The sequence below is a fragment of the Coloeus monedula genome (assembly GCF_965178545.1).
Source record: "Coloeus monedula genome assembly, chromosome: 26".
NCBI lineage: Eukaryota > Metazoa > Chordata > Aves > Passeriformes > Corvidae > Coloeus > Coloeus monedula.
The window spans coordinates 3833783-3849730 of NC_138806.1; the positions used below are offsets into that span (position 1 = coordinate 3833783).

General features: G+C 57.2%; 1 protein-coding gene across 1 annotated transcript in view; it reads left to right on the top strand.

Moving 5' to 3' along the window:
- Positions 1 to 14018, top strand: part of ZNF385C (zinc finger protein 385C) — a gene marked incomplete at its 3' end in the record, with an annotated part of 56471 nt that extends 42453 nt beyond the window's left edge. The window contains exons 3-9 of the mRNA XM_082297393.1: positions 4244 to 4386; positions 9002 to 9112; positions 10558 to 10729; positions 11210 to 11539; positions 13032 to 13219; positions 13384 to 13497; positions 13794 to 14018. Coding sequence (XP_082153519.1) covers positions 4244 to 4386; positions 9002 to 9112; positions 10558 to 10729; positions 11210 to 11539; positions 13032 to 13219; positions 13384 to 13497; positions 13794 to 14018 — 1283 coding nt within the window. The remainder of the gene's footprint in view (positions 1 to 4243; positions 4387 to 9001; positions 9113 to 10557; positions 10730 to 11209; positions 11540 to 13031; positions 13220 to 13383; positions 13498 to 13793) is intronic.
- Between the last annotated feature and the right edge of the window lie 1930 nt (positions 14019 to 15948).

Consider the following 15948-nt stretch of genomic DNA (forward strand, 5'->3'; position numbering starts at 1 on the left):
TGCGCCGACCCCAACATGCCTGGCGGTGTTGTGTTGGTGTTCCTTGCGCACAGCACAGGGTATTTTTAGCAGTGGCATCAAGTCATGATCATTTCAAGAACAAGAGATTTAGGGAATGATATTGTAATGGCTGAGGAAATAGTAACTTTAAATGCATCATTGTGTGCATATGTGTATGTGTGTATATATATAAATATACATATATAAATATCTATATTAAAAAGGTCTATCTTAATTTTCCTAAAGTTTAAAGTATAAAGATGTCTAAAAGGACTTTTTTTTTTTTTTTGCAAAGACAGAATAAATTATGAGCAGAGGTCCAAAAACAATCACTAGATAATTTCTGGTCTTTCCAAAATGTCCTCATGTCCCGGAGTTCCCTTTGCACCCTGAGCTCTTGGCAACCTGCAGTTCAAGAGAAAGTCCTTCAACACCTGCTTTCAGGACCAACTGGAGGTGTTCAGTTCGTATTTCTCCTCTGAAGCATTACTCTCTATCCCGAGGTCAGCAGAGCTGTTGGTGCCTGCAGCAGGCAGGAGCTTGGGTCCCTCTGCCCATGAGTCTGGGGGTGCCAGCGTGGTGGCCAAGCAGGGCTGGGGTACTGCTGGTGTGTCCCAGTGTGACAGGGCTTTGCTGGTTTTGACTTGGAGGGCTGTTTCCTTCAGTTCAGACTGGTTCTAATCAGCAATAAACCCAGTGCAGCAGAATGAAGCATCACCTCAGTTGAATCCTGGGTGCCGGCTCCTCTGCTGGGGCTGCCAAAAGCTGGAAATGGGAGAATGTAGCACATCTGCTGCCCCACGGTCCAAGTCTGGTTGCTCTGGGAGTCCAGTGCAGTGCAGTCTCTTTGTTACTGGTCCAGATCCCAGAGGTGCTGGGGCTACACTGTGCTGCTGTCATGGTCCAGCATTGTGACTGGGTCTTGCCCCTCTTCTCTTGCGTCAGCCTTTGGCATTGGGGAGCCTCCTGGAAGCATGCTTGGCCAGAGACAAAAGGTTTAAAGCCATGTGTAAGGATTGAGAGACACCATCAAAATTTGCTGAGAACATCTCCCAAGCAGGAGGAGCCTCCGTGTGAATAAACAGCTCCGTCTCCATCTGGCCTGGGCAGACTCCACGCCAGATGCTCTCTGAGGCAGCGGCGTCTGCGGAGATGGCTCCTTGGCAGACTCATGTTGGCACAAGAACCTGCAGCGTTGGCCCCACTGCCTTCAGAGGCAGCTCTGGGAGGTTCACAGAGGCGGGTGTCAGAGCACAACAGTTGCTCTGCTCTGCCTCACAGGGACCGGGAGAAAAACCTGCTGCAGGTGTGTGTTCAGTGGCTGTGTAGAGTGAAGGGGTGGGGGACAGGCTGGGGATGGTGGCCAGTTCAGGTGAGCTTGGTTAAATGTGGGGCTGAAAATTTCTTTAAATTCCAAGGGATCCCCACAAGAGTCACTTGCCTGCAGGACAGGAACGGGGTGGGCTGAGCCCCAGGGAGAGGATGTGCAGGCTGCAACGACTCTGGGTGAGCCCCAAGCAGAGGACACGCAGCACCACAGCAGGGACACCGTGGCTTTGGCATCTCTTCGTCAGGCCTGGACCGTATCTGTGGAACTGGGGGGGGGGGGCACAGAAACAACCCCCCCAGACTGCAGCAGGTGCTTGTGCCTGGAACACATGATTCCTTTGCTGCCCTCCTTGCACCAGCCCCTTGGAATGCTCTGCAGAGCCCGGAGCATGTCCTATCCCAGGAGGACCCGTGGTGCCAGAGCAGCAGTGTTTGCTGTGAAGGTGGGGGCTCCTCTGCCAAAACGGGAGGGGGGCCCAGAGTCGGGGCTGTGCCAAAAAGCTGCACCACTGGGGGTCCATTCACCAGCACAGCCCCACCTGCTGCTGGCCATGCCCGTCACCTTGGGTAAGGTCGTGTCATTCTATACAGACCTGGGGCCCTGCCACTCTCCCAAAAGCAAATCCCCTTAATTGAGTGTCTAATTAATACCTAAAAATACTGCCCTCAGCTGCTGCCGGAATCTGCCCTGCAGCAAAGGTAAGGCAGTACCCACAATGCCATGGCCCCGTAACCTTGGGTAGGTGCCCCAAGAGCATCATGCAGGTGCCCCAGCAGGGTGATGTGACATGCTGGGGAGCTTCACTGGAGTGGCCTCAGCCCTCTTCCTGCTCCTGGGGGTCTTACCTGCTTTGGGGGCAAAGCCAGGTGGGAAAAGACCTGCCCATCTGCCCCCACTGGGGTTTCTGGGCTCTCTCCGACTGCCTGGTTTATCCCAGTCCAGAAATGGGTTTAATCCACAAATTTGAGCTCAAGGATGTGCCAAAGAGGTTGGCATATCTCGTCTGTACCATTGGTGGTGGCCGATCCCGGGAGTCTGTGTCCCCTCAGCACCCGTCCTGTGCCTGCCCAGTGCAGGAGCTGCTCCCCAGGGAGTGAACCCTTCAGCCTGCAGCGTTAGCTGAGCTGCAGCATCCCTTCTTGTAGTTACTGATTTTGGGGCTGAAGTGATCGCCCACCTCTTGTTCCTCCCATACATACATATTTATATATATGTATATTTAATGTTTTTAAGGCCAGTGCAGTCAGTGCAAATCGCACTGTCTGTGACGAGTGGCACCCCTCGTGATCCAGCCCCAAATGCCTTTGCTGCTCTCGCGCGGGGCCGTGGCTGCGTGTGCCGGGGGTCCCAGGGCAGCTCCTCTGGCGCCGGCCCGGCCGTCTCAGATGATTTGATGTAGAAATACTGTTTCACGCCTCAGAAGGTTAATTATGCACCGCTCACCCAGTCCTGCTCGCTGCTGCTGTAATGTTATTTATTTATTTTTAAGCGGTTTCACAGATTTCCCTTCTGGGCGACTCTGGAATTAACTCGATCAGTGCACGCCTGATGAAGCAAACTGTAATTCCTCCCTGGAGTCAGGCCTGGCTTGGGGATGGCTCCGGCGCCGTGGCAGAGCCGCCGCGTGCGCTCACCCAGAAAGAGGTCATTGGTGCCCGTGGGGCTGGCGACGAGCACTCGCTGCTCAAATCCAGGGAACCTCTCAAACTTTGAATTTCAGATGCATGTCTCAGCTCCTGCACCAGCCAGGATTGGTGCGGGGCAGGTGCGGAGTGGAATGAGGAGCAGCACCAGCCTGGGGTCCTTATTTTGCATAGCTGAGTGCAGGGGACTGGAGGGGGGCTCAGGCTCAGTGCTGTCGCAAGAGGGGCTGGTGGTGACAGCAGTGTTCCTGCTGTGGGAGTGGGTGCTGGCCGCTGTCAGCCTCCCACAAGGGGTGTTCTCGCATCCAGGGGGGCAGTGGGATGGGGTTGTGCTGTGCTGGGTCAAGGGATCCATGATGCCTTTGAGGTGAAAAAGAACCCAAACCTCAAAAAAATCCAAAGGAACAAGGAACATTGACCTTGTCCTTGCTGCAGGAAAAGGGATGGGGCTGTGGGTGGGCTGGAGGGGGTACGAAGCTGTGTGGGATGTGAATGGGCTCTTCTGGTTCACAGCATTCTGGAACTGTTTCTTATTCATTGTGTTTGATTAATTAACTTTTATATCTTAGTTTCTCCACCTCCTTGCTCCCAGAGCTGGGCAGGGATTCCCTCTGCCACTTGGAGGATGCTTTCCTGTGCTCACCATCTGTGATGATCCGAGTTGGGATGGGGAGCAGACTGGAGACAGATCCCTCTTACTGGCCTTCCCTCCCTCCTTCCCTCTGTCCCATGGGTGTTTTCTGTTTAAACAGAACATTATTAATAACTCTAGGCTATTTTTAAGTCTCATGCTGGAGTGTGTGGTTCATTTGCAGGGGATGGGGAGTGGCAGCTGTACCGCAGGAGTGGGGGCAGCTCGGTCTCTGCCCCCAGTCCTTCGGCTGCTGCTGGCAGCCAAACCTCACCAGCCCTGATGAGGAGCCCTGGTGGTGCCGGTGTGGGGGAGCCCAGGGCTGTGTGGCTCCATGGGAGAGCCCAGGGAAGGGGCTGCTTCCCTGGGGGAGGTTTTGACACCTTTTGAGGGTTCAGACTCCTGCACGTGTCCATGCTCTGATGCAGAGGTGGCTGGGTCCTGCTTCAAACTGGGGTGCTGGTTTTGAGCCTGAAAGGCAAAAGGGAGCCCAGGGCCACCCTGGGCTGGGACCTTTCACTGGGAGGGGTCTGTAGTCCATGGCAGATGTCCCCATGTGCCATGTCTTGTGTGCTCTGTCCTCCTGCTGCGAGCAGGGATCACCAATGCTGACGCTGCTCTTTCCCTCTGCCTGCCCAGGTCCCTCTGGACACAGCAGCCCCCTTTTAGCATCGTTGCCCATCCCTGGCCGGCCTCTTCACCCCCCCTTGGACATCAAGCACTTTCTGACCTTCAGGCTCAACGGGACATCGCCGCTCAACCTCTTCCCCAACTTCAACACGGTGAGTCCCCAGGGTGCGTGGGCATCGGCTACTGGACCCCTCCTCGCTTGCAGCAGTCCCTCCTCTACATGGCACCACTCCTAGAACCCCACCAGGTAGTTTCTGGTTTAATTCCTGGGGTCTTTGGCTGCTGGACACCTGTTCAACATGCCCACTTTGCCCTTAGCTCGGAGAGGTTCCTGCCCAGCCTGTCAGTACCAGAATTAAAAACATGGTTCATTTTAACCAAGATCAATTGGATTTTGCCCCTGGAATCAATAGTAATAAAGTAGCTCTGGAGAGCAGTTCATTAGTTGAAAATTAAATAAGGAAAAGCAAAGAAAGAGAGAGAATGTATTACAGATACGAGGAATGTGGCTGATGCTGTGGATGTTGGGGAAGTCAGAATGCTGAGAACTGCTCCCACCCCCTGCTTGGGTTCCAGGTCCCCAACACTGAACCACTGGCCCAGGTGCCTGGGGTGGGCAATGACATGTATCTTTAGAGAGGTTCCATAAAACAGTTAAACTGATGTGGCCAAGGACACACCACTGTGTGGGGTGTGAAATGGTGTTTTCCCCATGCTGCACCTCTCCCCCAGGCTGGTCCCAGCCCTTCTGTGACCCCTGGGTGCTGCCTAGGATTGTTGTGGAGCAGGTTCTGCTCCGGGAAGGGCAGTGGGCTACTCCCCCTCTTTGCCTCAGAGACACTGCAGGCTGGTGTTTTGGGGTTCAGTAAATGCCCATTGCTCTCTCTCAGGAGCCTGGAAACGGGACTTTCCCGAGCCCCCTCCCTGCTCACCGGCCTTTTTTGAGTATCTTTGAGCTTAAATGTGCTCGGAAGGTGCAAATTACCACCGAGATCCTCAAAGACAGTTCAGAAATTAAGTGCAAGATTCCTGTTGCTGTTGAATGGGATTCAGGCGTCTGAGTCCTTTAAGCTCTTTTGAAGCCCCAGCCCAGCCTCTCCCCAGGCTAATGAGCTGGAACACAGGACAGGAGAGGTTTTGATGCCATTATAGTTCCTGCTCTTTGTCTGGGCTCTTTTTTTAGTCGCTGGAGTCAGGAGTGAACTTGACCCAGCGCCTGTTGTTTGCTCCTCTTGGCTCCCACCTGCCGCTGCCTCGGCGCGTGTTCACCCACGTTTGTTGCTTTGAAAGAACTGATAATTTGGAAAATGAATCTGGTACTTGCTGGAGCCACACAGTGTTGCACGGCTGCTGTGCTCTGTGTGGGCTTCTGCCACAGAGAATGGGTCAGATATGGACAGAGATGCCAGGGGAGGCTGACCCAGCCATCTGGAGACCTGGAGTCAACCACTCTGAACCTGGTGTGTGGTGTTGGCTGATGGTCTGGGGACAAGAGCTGTCCCTTTGGGGTGTGTCAGTGCTGGAGATGTGGCCAAAGGAGGCTGGGTGAGGTTCAGGGTGTGCTGGGCTGGCAGCTCTGGGAGAGCCGGAGCAGAGCTTCCATCCCACAGGATGAAGGCCTGGAGCATCCCTGCAGCCTGAGCTGGTCTGGCAGCTCTGGAGGAGCCAAAGCATCCCTCAGGATGTAGGACTGGAACATCCCTGCATCCTGAGCCAGGCTGGTGGCTCCTCATCTCTGCCCAAGTGACTGTGATGCCAGGTCAGACTCCACTTGAGCCTCAGTGGGGGGAGAGGATAAGGGGCAGCAGTCAGGGTCTGCCCATTGCTGAGGTCGCTGCCACATTGGAGGTGCTCTACGACAGGATCTGAGGGTTCCCCTTTCACGCCCTGCATCGCTGGTGATGCTGTGAGGGCCCAGCAATGCCCTGCAGAGCGGGAGCTGTTTGCAGCACCCAGCAGAACACTCTGCACTCAGAGCAGGTCACAGGGTTCCCATGAACCCAGCAGATGTTTTACTCCGGAGCAAACAAAGCCCTTCCAAGCTGCCTTCTGTCACTTAGAGCAACAACCAGGGAAAAAAACCCCCAACAGCACCGGAGGCACGTTCCTTGCTCCAGAGGTCTTTCTCTTAGCTTGGGATGTTGCAAATCCCCAGGACCCAGCAGCGCCTCATAAAACCCTGTCAGCAGACGCGATGTGAATGGATGCTGCATCCCTGTGAATTCCTGCTCCTGACCTCAGCGGCCGCAGGGAGCTCGGCGCAGGGATCGCTATTTATATCGGCAGGAACATCCAGGGATAAATAAAGTAATGTGAGTCAATACAAATTGACTATAAAGCTGGGATCTTTATTCCCCAACACCACGGTGCCCAAAGCCACCTCTGTCGCTGGCTCCACTCTTCTGGAAGCGGCCAGGAAGAGCCTCAGTCCCTGGCTGCAGGTGCTGGTATGTACGGCTGCAGCACAGCCAGCCCTGTGGGAGCTGGGGGGACTTTTCCATATCCAAGAAAGCTGTGAGGGTGTGTGGTGGGGAGGAGATAGAGGGATGTTTGTGCTCTCATTTGGGGAGAAGCACAAGGGCTCTCAGGTGGCACCAGGCTTCAGATGTGCTCAGTGTGGGGTGGAGCTGGGCTGGGCTTCTGGCAGAGCACCTGGGATCATGTGTACTCCCATGGGGATGGGCAGCTGAAGGCTCGAGACAGTGCTGGTGTTCACTTTGGGACAGCAGGAGCAGCCATGGCCACCAGTTGCATGTGCCTTGGCTGGGATGCCTGGGGCTGGTGTGAAGAGCCAGGTTCTGAGTGTGCTGACCAGCCCAGCCCCTGGGAGCCCGTGAGCCCTGTGCCTGCCCAGAGCAGTTGCAGGTGTTCTGGTGAACACAACTCCTTGCTGTGCCACAGGGTCGAGCAGGGTGGACTTGGCAAAAACACAGGGGCTGGAAAGACCCAAGCTGGTGCCATTACCCTGCCATAATCCCAGGAGGAGGAGACCCTGTGCTGGGGCTGTTCAGCACCACCATCGTGTAGATGAGGCTCAGACGTGGCTCTGGCACCACTGGCTTCACTGGCAGGTTCTGGATGGGGCCAAGATCATCCTTGGCCTCATTTGTGTCCTTGTGCCAGCATCTCCCTTTCCTCTGCCTCCTCCTCCATCCCCCACCCTGCTCATGCTACGGTGCTCAGGGTGTAGATGAGCCCATGGGAGCTGGCAGCACTTGGTGGGTGCCGATGTTGTTTGGTGGGAGCTTTGGTGGTGCTTGGTGGGAGTGACCGGCTGGAACCTGGTAGCTGACACTGCTGGGAAGATTGGAGCCGTTTTTCTTTTCTCAGTGAAAAGGTGGGTGTTTCTCTGGAAAACAAGTGCTGGCCCAGCATCCCAGCAGCATAGGGGTGCTGCCAGCAGCACATTGCAATGTTTGTCATCAGGCGTGGAGCAACATCTTGGCCATCTGTAGCTTCCTCCAGGTCTCTGCCGAACCCCAAATGCCTCTTCATTTATATGCCAGATAAGTGAGTAAAATTTCATAGCAAACAGGCACTTCATTAATCACCTGCTTTTACCATTCTACTCACTCCTGGAAAGGAATTTGGGGTCTTGATAATGGCGCTGTTGTCCAGGCATGTGCCTCGAAGACTGATGCACCTGTCTCGGCAGCGAAATAGCTTTGCAGAGAAATACGATCACTGAAAACCCTGGGCTCTCCTGACAGCAGGACTCAGATAAGATAATCTCCCTGTGCCACAGGGTAGGGAACAATACTTGCATTATAGATTGGAGCCACGCTCAGACAAAGAGGTTATTCTTATGTTTTCTTCCTTAATAAATGCATTTTGTTAAAAACAATTATGGCTTTTGGAAGTAGTTTGGTGCTTGGGCTGTGGAATGAGGCCGAGGCCTGGGGCGAGACAGAAGGGCCAGGGCCTGGCACCGGCCACATGCTTGGCCCCACCACAGCCCTGGTGGGCTGGAGGACAGATATGGCTCCTGGCAGGTCATCGAAGTGGGTCTGTGTGTGCCCAGCCTGGTGAGTGAGTTGTCATTGTTGAGTTTGAGCAGATGAAATGCACATCTGGACAGCAGTGGGGCAACTCAGAGGGGCTTTCATGGGCAGTGTGTCTTGGGTGAGCTGTGTCTGTGGCAGCAAGCACTGGTGTCCCTCCTGCCTTGGCACCCATGTGAGCTGTCGGTGTCCCATGGGCTGGCACACATGGCCCTGCTCACGCCTTTGGCATTGCTTGGGGACATTCCAGCTCTCTGGTGAAGAGCATATGGAGAATAAATGATGCTTGTTTTGGTCACCTCTGTCCCCTGTTTTGGTGGTTTCTGCTCCTGCTGAGGTCAAGGGTAGCCACTGAGGTTCAAACAGAAACTGGTAATTTTCCACCTGTGACACAAGTGTCTGTGTGGGGGGAGAGGGGACTTGGGCACACACTAGAGCAGATCGAGTCTCGTCCCTTCTGCCAGACCACAGCTGACATTCGGATCTTGTGGATTTGGTGGATTCAGGAATGGTTTAATCAGGACAGGAGCCAGTGTTGACACGGCACGCTGCCCTGTGCCGGGGAGCCTCCATGGCCGCAGGGCTCCTCAGCAGATGCAGCCCCTCACTCCTTCCAGCCACAGAGCTCCTGTGAGCTCTGTGGCATTGGCAGTGGCTCCTTGGGAGCGTGACAGGCGTGGGGGTCACCAGGTCACGGTGCCACGCTGGGGCAGCCATCAGGACACAGCACCCAGCCGCCCTCTGCCCTCCCTCCCTCCCATTCCAGATGGACCCGGTGCAGAAGGCAGTGATCAGCCACACCTTCGGCGTGCCAGCCCCGCTCAAGAAGAAGCAGTTCATCTCCTGCAACATCTGCCACCTGCGCTTCAACTCGGCGGTGAGTGGGGCCACAGATGGGGCTGGGAGTGAGTGGGGGGGCACGGGGCCAGCCCCTGTCAGGGCCATCCCCGACAATGGGCCAGTCTCACCCACCGGAGCTGCCGGTGTCCGGCAGTACGGGGGCCGTGGGCTGCTGGAGCTGCTCTTGCCTCCCCGGGCCCTGCACCCTGGCCAGGCTCTGCTGCCTGCGGAGGAGCCATCCCAGCCTGGCCACGCTGGATCTGCAGTGCCTGGGGCTGATGCTGCCCTGCCAGCAAAGCTCCCTGCTTCTGGGCTTCATAATTCCGCTCCACAGCCAAGCAGCTCAGAAGAAGCATTGCTTCCCTGTTTCAGGCTGCATCCTGGCTAGAAGTGCTGTGCCAGGAGAGTCAGTCCCACTGCATGCTCCCAGTGCCCCTGTGAGCCCCCGTCCCCACTCTGCCCATCCCTGCCCATGTCCTTCCAGGTCCCCCCGGCTGGCCCAGACCCTCACAGCCCGTGGGTGTTCCAGGACAGCGTCTGTGACCTACTTTGGCTGCACCCAGCTCCGTTCCAGCCCTGTTATCCGGGGGGAGTTTATTGTCTTTGCTAATGAGGCACCACGCTCGGACTGGCCCTTTGCTTTCCCACGTACTAGTCACAGCCCTGGCCGCTGTTCCCAGCCCTTGGAAAGCCACAGGGAGAAGGAGGGGAAGGGATGGGATAGGATGCTTCCCTCTGCCGAGCCCGGGAATCCTCAGCTGGCCCCCAGGAATGCTGTGCAAATTAATCTGTCCTACTCGGGGGTACAGTGTCTGATTCATACTGGGGTTCCTTTCCATAAATTGCCAAACCGGGGTTGTTTTGGGGGACAATGCAGCATTGTCCCTGTTGGGAGGACACCAGTGTTCGGGGGATTTTTTTTTTGTGGCCATTTTTATCAGTTCAGTGCAGACATGAATCCATCAGAGTCACGCTTCATTATCCAGCAATCACTGAGAGAGAGGAGCTGGGGACGTGAACCATGTGTTGGACACCCCTTAGGATACAGTGGGTGATGTGTCCTCCCCACCAATGAACCTCTTTATTTCATTTTTACAGCAACAATTCATTTTACGTTTCTGGAGTCATAAATTTTGCCTGAAAGCTGCTTTTAGGAGTGACTTGATGCATTTAATCAGAGCAGGGTCCTTATCTTGGCCAAGCAATGTGGTGATGTCTTAGAGAGTGATACCTTGGCCCCAATATGTCGGTGTCAGAGCAGGCTGGGGGGAGGAGGGACACAGCTCTGTGCTACACCCCACACCCAACACCCCTCTGCAATGGTCCCAGCCCTGGGGGTGGATGTCACCTGGAAAGGTGGCTGCATTAGAAACACTCCTGAGTGGCCACTTACCAGGACTGACCCCATCACCTGCCCTCCCCATGCCTATCTGTCTGCCTGGTCACAGCACTGACGTGGTCATCCCGGTCTCTGCCCCCCAGAACCAGGCAGAAGCCCACTACAAGGGCCACAAGCACGCGCGGAGGCTGAAGGCCATCGAGGCCATGAAGAACAAGCAGAAGGTGGTGGGGGCTGCAGCGGGGACCCCCGGCCAGGACAGCACAGCTGACCTGGCCCCCAGCCCCGTGGGCAGCGGGGAGCCGGGCAGCACAGGTACGAGGAGGGGGATGGGGCTGAGGAGGCTGCGGACGGTGGGGCAGAGATGCCACCGGTCACAAATGAGCTCTGGTGCTCTCGGGGGCACGGTGGGTGTGTTCCCTGTGATTGGGTGTCTCTAGGAGGTGTTTGTATGGATGCGGGAGAGAAAGAGAGCCCTGTCTGTCTCACACACCCCCAGGGCTCTGCTGAGTGCAGGGATGGGGCTGGTGGGAGCTGAGGCAGTGTTGGAGCTTGCCCGGGGTTTAGTGCTGAGCCCAGCTTCCATGCACTGCAGATAAAAGCTGTAATGGGAGAGACCTCGGGAAGAGCCGCCTTTGGCAGGGATGGATGCATGCAGATGTTGTTTGAGATGGTCTTGGGGAAGACGGGGGTGCTTCTTGAAATCCAGAAAACCTGTTCAGGCACACAGAACTTTCCCTTTCTGCCCATTTCTTTCTCTTTTCCCCTTTCCCCCTTTCCTTCCCCTCCCACCAGCTGATGCCAGTAGTCCACAGGAGCCAGAGGGTGAGGGCAGCAGCCTGGGGCTGGTGCCCAGCACTGAGGAATCACCTGTGGAGCTGCCAGGCAGTGTTGCCTCGCTGGGCTCCCCGCCGGCCTCCGAGCTGTCAGAGGGCACCTCGGATGCCACCAGCGTGGCCTCCTCGTCCGCCCAGGCAGCCGAGGCACAGGCGGCTGAGTCAGGCAGCAGCATCAGCTCAGCCCCTGAGAGCGAGAAAGAGGGGAAGAAGAGCAAACAGCACCTGTACTGTCCCACATGCAAAGTGACCGTCAACTCCCTGTCCCAGCTGGAGGCTCACAACACTGGTAAGGGCATTATGGGGGGGACAGGGGGACGGGCCCCCTGCTACTTCACTGGTGCTCTGAGCAAAGCCCAGCTATGCCCCATAACCAAACAGCCTTGCAAGGAAGTAGAGAGCATTAATGAGTGTTGCTGTAATTAAAAAAAATTCATTAAAATGACCTGCAGAGATAAACCATGGAGCTTTACCTGGGCTGCAGCTTCTAGGGTGAATTTTCACAAGGTCAAACACTCTTAATGTTTATGTCTCGATTAAGGACATTTCCAGCTACTTTTAATCAAGTGATTGAGGCTGCTTTATATTCCGTTTGGCTTGAAGCTGATAGCCAGGGTTTCTTCCAAACCCAGGATAACCCTTCCCAAAGCAGCTCAGTGGTTTGGGCTTGTGGCCCTGTGGAGAAGACCCCTGGGAATCCAACGAGCTGTGGAGCTCCATAGCCAGTGATGGCTCCTGGGCTGAGCAGGGTAGCCCCTTGGGGTGGGCAGGTGTGGGAGCTGCTGAGGGTCCCCCTGAAGCCTGGGGGTGGCCAGACCCACCCCCAGAGTGGTGGTGGAGGATGGCAGCCATGGGGTCCCCAATGAGGTCTGAAGGCCCTGCTATTCCAACTCCTGTCTCTCCCCTTTCTCTGGAGGATGCTTAAGTTGGGCACCCCAGCTTTAAATGGAAGGTCCTTTTCTCCCCAGTTCAGCAAGTACTGGGAACCAGTTCCCCCCACCCCACTGCCTGCTGGGGCAGCAGCAGCAGCTGCTGTGTGCAGGGTTGGCTCAGGACACTGCTGCGGCTTAGCTGCAGACGTGTCCTTTTGCTTTTGTCAGCTCCAGTTACGAATTCAGGAGCTGATTTGGGGAAAAAGAACAAACAAGCAAACAAACGTTTGTGGGCTGGCGCTGCTCCGTGGCCGTCACACAGCTCCTTGCTTCACGCCTTAAAAAATAGAATGAATTAGCAGGGGCTTAAATTACTCGTTCCCCTTGCACCCTCGCCATCCCGGCGCTGGCAGGGGCAGGACAGAGCGCCCTGTCCCCAGGTGTGTAGGGATCTTGGGTTCCTCCTTCCCCACCTGCTGTGACCCCGCTGAGCTATTCCTGGCTCCACAGCCGGCTCCCCTCTGACCTTGGGCACGGCTCAGACGCTGCAGCACGGTGGGCGATGCACGCCCGGCTCCGCGGACTGTGCTAGCGCCCGGGGACAGGCGACAGGCTCCAGCGCACGCTCAAAATAGCAGCTTCTCCGAAGCTGGCACATGGAGGGGGTGTCTCTGGGAAGATGAGCATCTCTGCTCTGCCTGCGACGTGCAGCTTGGCAGGGTTTGGGAATGGGCTGAGCAGCACTGGCAAAAGCCTGGGCTCCCAGGCAGCTCCCTGTCCCCTCTGCCTGCAAGTGCTGCTGGGCACAGGTTGGTGAGGTTCCCCCAGTGCTGTTGAAGGGCACTGTTCCTGCTGCTGTGCTACTGGCACAGGGCTGGGCTGGGTTTGCTGAGTATTCCCTCTCGCCAGGCGCCAAGCACAAGTCGATGCTGGAAGGTCACGGCACCCAACTGCGGCGAGGCCGGGGCAAGCTGCTCTCCCGGGCAGGGCACAAGTCCAAGCGGATCGGGAACAAGGGCAGCATCAACATCCAGAACAAGGCGTTCCACTGCCAAGTGTGTGAGATCTACGTGAACTCCGAGACCCAGCTCAAGCAGGTGACGATGCCCTGAGAGTGCCTGGGCACCAGGTGTGGGTGTGCAGGGACTCAGGGTGTGGGTACCTGATGGTCCCTGCAGGGTGATGGGCATCCCCACAGACCTGAGCCGCACAGTGCCCCGGCTGTCCTGGCTCCCAGTGATCCTGCTGTTTTCCTCCCCAGCACATGAGCAGCCGGCGGCACAAAGACAGGCTGGCAGGGAAGCCACCCAAGCCCAAGTACAGCCCCTACAACAAGCTGCAGAAGAATGCTGCCCTCGCAGTGAGTATTATCAAGGTACCTGTCTCCCTGCACAGCACTCGCTCGGTTTGCTCACAAAGCCTCGCTCGCCATCAGCCATCCTTGCAGTGAGTCACAGGAGCTGCTTCTCTTAAACCTTGGTTTCCATCACCACAGCTCAGCTTCTCCCCTCAGGGAGGGTGAGCTGTGGTGGTGGGTTTTGAGTCTCTTCCTGGGAAGGCCAGCATGGGGATAACTTGGGAGTGCTTTGGCAGCAGCGTTCACAATGGCAGCACTCGTGATGCCTCCACCTGTTCTGCAATCTCACAGTGTCTCCTCCTCCCTCCCTGCAGTCCAAGCTGGCTTTGCAGAAGCACCTCACCAAAACCCTGGCAACCCGTTTCCTGCCGAGCCCACTCACCGCCGCTGCTGTCTGCGCCATGCCTGGACCCCTTGCCTTGCGACCAGCAGCTGCCACCACCCTCTTCCAAGCCCCGATCCTCGGACCAGCCCTTTTCCGAACGCCGCCGGCCCACGTCCGCCCCACGCCGGGTCCCATCGTCTTCGCGCCCTACTAGAGCCGCTGGCCCGCCGAGGGTCTGTCCACCGTGGCTGGGCTGGGCTGCGGGGGCTGCACGCTGGGGGCAGCGCTCCTGGTACCTGCTCTCCTGGTTGGTGGGGAAACGTAGTCGTAGACGTCAATCCCGGCTTCTCCTTTGCTTGGAGCGGGCTCCCACTGGAGAGAGGTGCCCCAACAGAGCCCAGCCAGCCCTGCCATGCATCCTCACCGCTCTCCCAGCCTGTGCTGGCCCCGTGCTCGGCAGATGAGCCCAGGCAGTGCACAGAAGAGGACAATGTCCAAATCAGGACCGTCTCATGGCCTGGGCCTGCCTGTCCTTGGCCTGCTGGCTGCTTCTTCATCGCCCTCCCAGTTACCAGACTGGAAGGAGAGGAGCTGGCTGGTCCCTGGGAGACGGAGCATCCCTCTGGTCCCTGCCAGCCCAGTGGGAAGGGAACTGCGAGGGGAATCTCAGCCCAGCTCTTACTGGGAGGAACAACCCCAGCACAAGTGGGAAGCTGGCAGTTTCTCTCTCAGCCTGGGCTGGCTGTGCCCTTGCCAGCCCTGCACCTACCTGTGCTGGCAGGGGGTTTCTGTGCCACCCACCAGCCCCCTGCCCCCGCAACACCCTACGTCCCACCAGCCAAAGAGCCCCCGCGGTGGCAGGCACCGGCCACACCAACCATATCCTCACTCCAAGAGCAATAGCTGACCCCAGGGCCGGCGCCTCCTCCCTCCAAAGCACACGGGCCCTGCCCTGGCCCCAGAAGCACACGACGGGCATGTGGCCAAGCTGGGCCCCACTCATGTCCAGCAAGGCCAGGAGCACCAGGCTGTCTGGTGCTGGCTCCCCGAGGAGGTGACCCTGTGCTTGGCACCTGTCCTTGTCTCTGTCCCACCGCGGGGACAGCCGTGCCCCTACCTCCCGGAAGATGCTGTGAGGCTGAGTGAATGTCCCTAAAGCACTTTCAGTTCTCCAGTGAAAGGCAACGCTGCTGCTCACCTGCCATGCCTGGCCCTCCAATCCCATCCCTGTTAGGAGCTTCCAGGGAGTTAGTGATGATTCCCGAAAACAAAGGTGTCCCCAGCAGCCTGGACAATCAGGTGGCAGGTGCGCCCACGGCCTGCGGAATGCCGGGCTCTGGAGGGACCCCGAGGCCATAGCTCTGCGTTTCACTGTGCTCAGACAGCCCAACCATGACCTGTCTGGGACTGTCACTGCGGCGCTCTGGGTGCCCAGCACACTGCTGTACATAGAGAGAGTTGCATCCCAAATGGACCTTTCGCTGGAGGAACACCCCACCCCGATCTATGCAATCCAGGGGGGCAGCTCACCCGCCGCACTGGCCGCCTGCGATTCCCTTTGGTGCTGATGCATCCATGCAGCTGGAGCAGTGGTGGGAGCAGAAGAACCAACGTAACACTGAGCTCTGTCCCGTCCCCGGCCCAGGGTGCTGGTTCAGATCTCTGCTGTGACTCCCATTCCCTCCCAGCCCTCGGGAAGAGGCAGGCTGGTGTGCGCACCTGGGAATCCACACGCACAAGCACACATATCTGACGTCTTGGCCATAAGCAGCGCCTGGATTTCAGAAGGATTTTGCCCAGCGTGCTCCGCTGATGCTCAGGATGGGTCCTGGCACGGGGAGGTGAACGGGAAGGTGAATGGGTGACTCAGATGGCCGAAACACATCTGCTTCCCAGGGCTGGAGCCTTGGCAAGGGCAGGAAAGCTGCAGGAGGGAGCACACACCTGCAGGGTCTGTGGGCAGCACCAACCATGGAGCCACTGCTGCACTCCTGCCACAGAGACAGGAGAGTGAGTGAGCCCCTGGGTATGGATTCACCTGCTCAGGGCATCCCTTCCCCAGGGAAGGAGATGGGAGAGAGGACACCAGGAGAAGCGTGAGCAGCTGTGCATGGAGACAATGGAAAGGTCTTGCAGCAGTGGTG